Here is a 3,422-nt window from a genome sequence, read left to right as displayed (position 1 = left end):
AATCAGAAGAACTGCATCATATCGGAGGTGAATGACAATGACTGGTTGATACCAAATTTTTAATGAAAGGCCAATATTGGTCAGACATATTGGCAAACTAATATATCAGCCTAACCCTATAATATGGTATATGATTGTGTATTTCTGGCAAGCTTATATAAATGCCTCATCTTGCCTAGGCCCATATGACTATGAATACATGCTGTGAAAGGAATTTTACTACAGTTTCCTCCTTAGATATATTTTTATTTTTAGTTTGGTTAGTTTGTATGGGTCAAAATTGTCACATGAACTATGTTTAATTAGGGTTTTATTTTGAAAACAAAATTGACCGGAAGTTATATTGTTTATACTGTCTACCTTGACAATTGCCATGGTTTGACAGCTAGCATGAAAGCATAGTAGCCGAAACTCCTCAGATATCATGTCCAGAAAATAGTCAGCTTCAAGTTAAAGCTACGGAGTTTTTTGTTGTTTTATTTCGTAAATCCTGAGTGTCCGAGGATGTTTTCATCGGCCTGGAACTTTTTGAAACGCCACAGAAGGAAGTTTATTTTCACCGGAGCTGTAGTTGGAGGTAACTGGTATTCCTGTTAGCCTCCTAGCTAACAGCAAGCCCTGATGTATCGTCCTCTTGTAACGAGAAAGCGACACGCCAAACTCCACTGAATAGTGTGGAAATGTAATGTTTCCTTGCTGATCGGCAAAAATATATACCGTTTAAAATATAGCTGGAGAACTTTTCTGAATCGATCGGAGTCTTTCTTCATTTCGGCGTACATCTACTTCACCAAGCAGCACTAAATTAAATATAAATTCAACTTTTGTAACTGGTTCACACTCCTCACTACCGCTCACCACGGTGCATTTTGGTGAAAAACGATTGTAGCAAGAACTGACAGACACATATCAAAAGTTAAAATTTGATTGAAATTAGTGCCGCTTGGCGTTTTGGGTGTATGCCGAATTGAATAGTGGCTCCTATTGATTCACAAAAGGTCTTGAGTTTTAACTTATGAGGTATGTAATTTTACCGATAAACAAGGCAACTTTAAATGAACAAATTATTGAATGGCGTTTGGCGTGACGGTCTCTACATGCATATGTCGGTGCTAACAGTTAGCGTATTAACTTAGCTATGCTCTACTGTAAGCTGGTTTGACATGAGACGAGAATGAAATATGACAAGTGGATATTATAAGTTGCTGGCTAGCGGTAGGCTATAACATTGTTGCATGGTAACAGCTTGGCTAGCCGTGTTCAGTAGCTAACGTTAGTTAAAGTTAGCTGTGTCAGACAGTAGCAGTATGCAGGAATCCCACGGGCCTTGAAAAATCCTTGAAAGTTTGTGGATATCAGAAAAATGAAAACAGACCTAAAGGTTTTTGAAAATGGCCTTGAAACTACTTGATTTTTTTATTAATTAATTAATCAATATTATCACCTCTCTGGCTCTCTCTCTCTGTCATGTCTTAACCCAACACATGGCAACTTTGAGTCCTTCATTTTTAGCAAACAAAACCTTGAAAGTCATTGAAAAGTTCTTTGACATCCAGGTGAGTGTAGAAACCCTGAATGCGGTTTTAAGTGTAGTTAAATCTTATTAAGTCTCACAGCAGCAGACTCCATAGCAGTGACACCACAGTGGCTGGTTTATTTATTTAAAATTTAACAGCCACTTTCACTATTTTACCAACTGTGTAAGTGGCTGCTAGAGTAAACTAACTTACCAGACACAGACACAATTTACCAATATCCCATTTGGCTGGTGTCTGGCTGTAGTTTCCCAGTGGTTTGATGCAGATCACATCCTGCTGGCTTCTCATAATTCTTCCACTTCACATAATGCACACACACATGCTTCACTTTATAGTAGTTAGGCTAAATTAGTTTCCGCTATGTCACACTTATGTTGCTGCAAACTGTGTGAGGTAACCGGCACAATTCTGCAGCACAAACATATTGAGATAAAAACTGGTTCAGGCCAGGTTATTTATTGTAGTATTGCAACATAAACTTTCATTACAGCTGTTAGTCACTGATGACAGGTTTTCACCATAAAAAACATGACAGATGGTGTAAAAATGGTGTAAAACAGCATTTGGTTGAGTTTACACTAGGGTTACACCAATGTATAGAGCTGATACTGGCCTCTCAATAGAAATTGGACATTGGTCAGTCAGTGTTGCCCACTAATGATACGATGGAGGTGAGTGTTTTAGTGTCCCATGATGGTCTAAATGCTGTTTCAGAGGCTTTTTAAATCTGACAAGAATTAAAATCTGGGGGAAACACTGAATCTTTGTCATTTATTTTTAAATTTTAGGGAAATTTTAGGCATAAAAAAGGTAAAATTTGGATATATAGCAGAAAATATCTGCACAAAATATTGGCTTCAATCCCAAAATATCGGTATCGGACCGGTATTGGCCTTTAAAAACCCATATCAGTCGAACCCAGGTTTAGATCATCGCCTAAGAGAAATAAAGCTTGCGTATGCGACACCTGCATCGCAACACAATGCATCAGCAATGTGATAATGCAGCGCTAACTGATTCTCTGCTTGTAAAACGAATGAGGTTCCATCAGAGAGTAACGTATTCAACGCATTAACCTGCGCTCTGTGTCCCCCCCCCCCCCCCCCCCCTCCAGGAGTGTACTTCCTGGGTAAATATGCCCAGAAGAAGATGAGGGAGATCCAGGAGCGGGAGGCGGCGGAGTACATCGCCCAGGCCAGGCGGCAGTTCCACTTCGAGAGCAACCAGCGGACCTGCAACATGACGGGTCAGGAGTTTACAGTTATACGTCTCATCCAGAGTGACTTTCCACCGTGGAATTAGCTTAAAATCTTTCAACGGCAACATTACGAGCAAAAAACTGTAAGCTGGAGTTTAGGGTCAGAGGTCACAGCAACCTGATAATAGAGAAGTATTCCTGTGAAGCTAGAATGAAGTAGAAAGAAGAAAGGAGGAGACAAAGTAGAAAGGATTTTTTTAGTTATCTTTATCTCTCTCTTTCTCTCTCTTTCTTACTCACTCTCACACTCACTCTCTCTCTCTCTCTCTCACACACACACACACACACACGCACACCTCCTGAACCAACCTCCTATCCTTAAGATACAGCGTTCTTAAGCTATGAATTCCTTTATCTCAGAATCATTTTTGGCATGTATTATTACCAAAGATTTATTTCTTTTTTAAAACTATATTACACTGTTCATTTTCTAGGACTGAAGTCTTTTACTCGACTGTTGCCTTGGTCTCGCTACTCAACTTTTTAGCCTGATTTTAGACCCAGTTTAGCCCCGCCCTGACTGCATTTCGACATCAAGCTGAGTCTGTGCTGACTCAGATTTGACGCAGTCAGGACCAGCAGTCAGCATAGTTAGTCTTGTGGTTGGAGAAGGGCTTTTTATTTTC

General features: G+C 39.8%; 1 protein-coding gene across 2 annotated transcripts in view; it reads left to right on the top strand.

The window, feature by feature from the left end:
- Nucleotides 1–398: 398 nt before the first annotated feature.
- Nucleotides 399–3,422, top strand: part of pex3 (peroxisomal biogenesis factor 3) — a 9,028-nt gene continuing 6,004 nt past the window's right edge. Inside the window, exons 1-2 of one of the 2 annotated variants that reach the window (XM_071908666.2) lie at nt 399–577; nt 2,653–2,784. In XM_071908666.2, coding sequence (XP_071764767.1) covers nt 505–577; nt 2,653–2,784 — 205 coding nt within the window. In that variant the 5' untranslated portion in view covers nt 399–504. Of the gene's footprint in view, nt 629–2,652; nt 2,785–3,422 lie in introns of both variants that reach the window. The other variant, XM_071908668.2, reaches the window with a different exon arrangement.

The sequence above is a fragment of the Centroberyx gerrardi genome, chromosome 18, assembly GCF_048128805.1.
Source record: "Centroberyx gerrardi isolate f3 chromosome 18, fCenGer3.hap1.cur.20231027, whole genome shotgun sequence".
Lineage (NCBI taxonomy): Eukaryota > Metazoa > Chordata > Actinopteri > Beryciformes > Berycidae > Centroberyx > Centroberyx gerrardi.
This window is presented reverse-complemented; position numbering and strand designations above follow the sequence as displayed.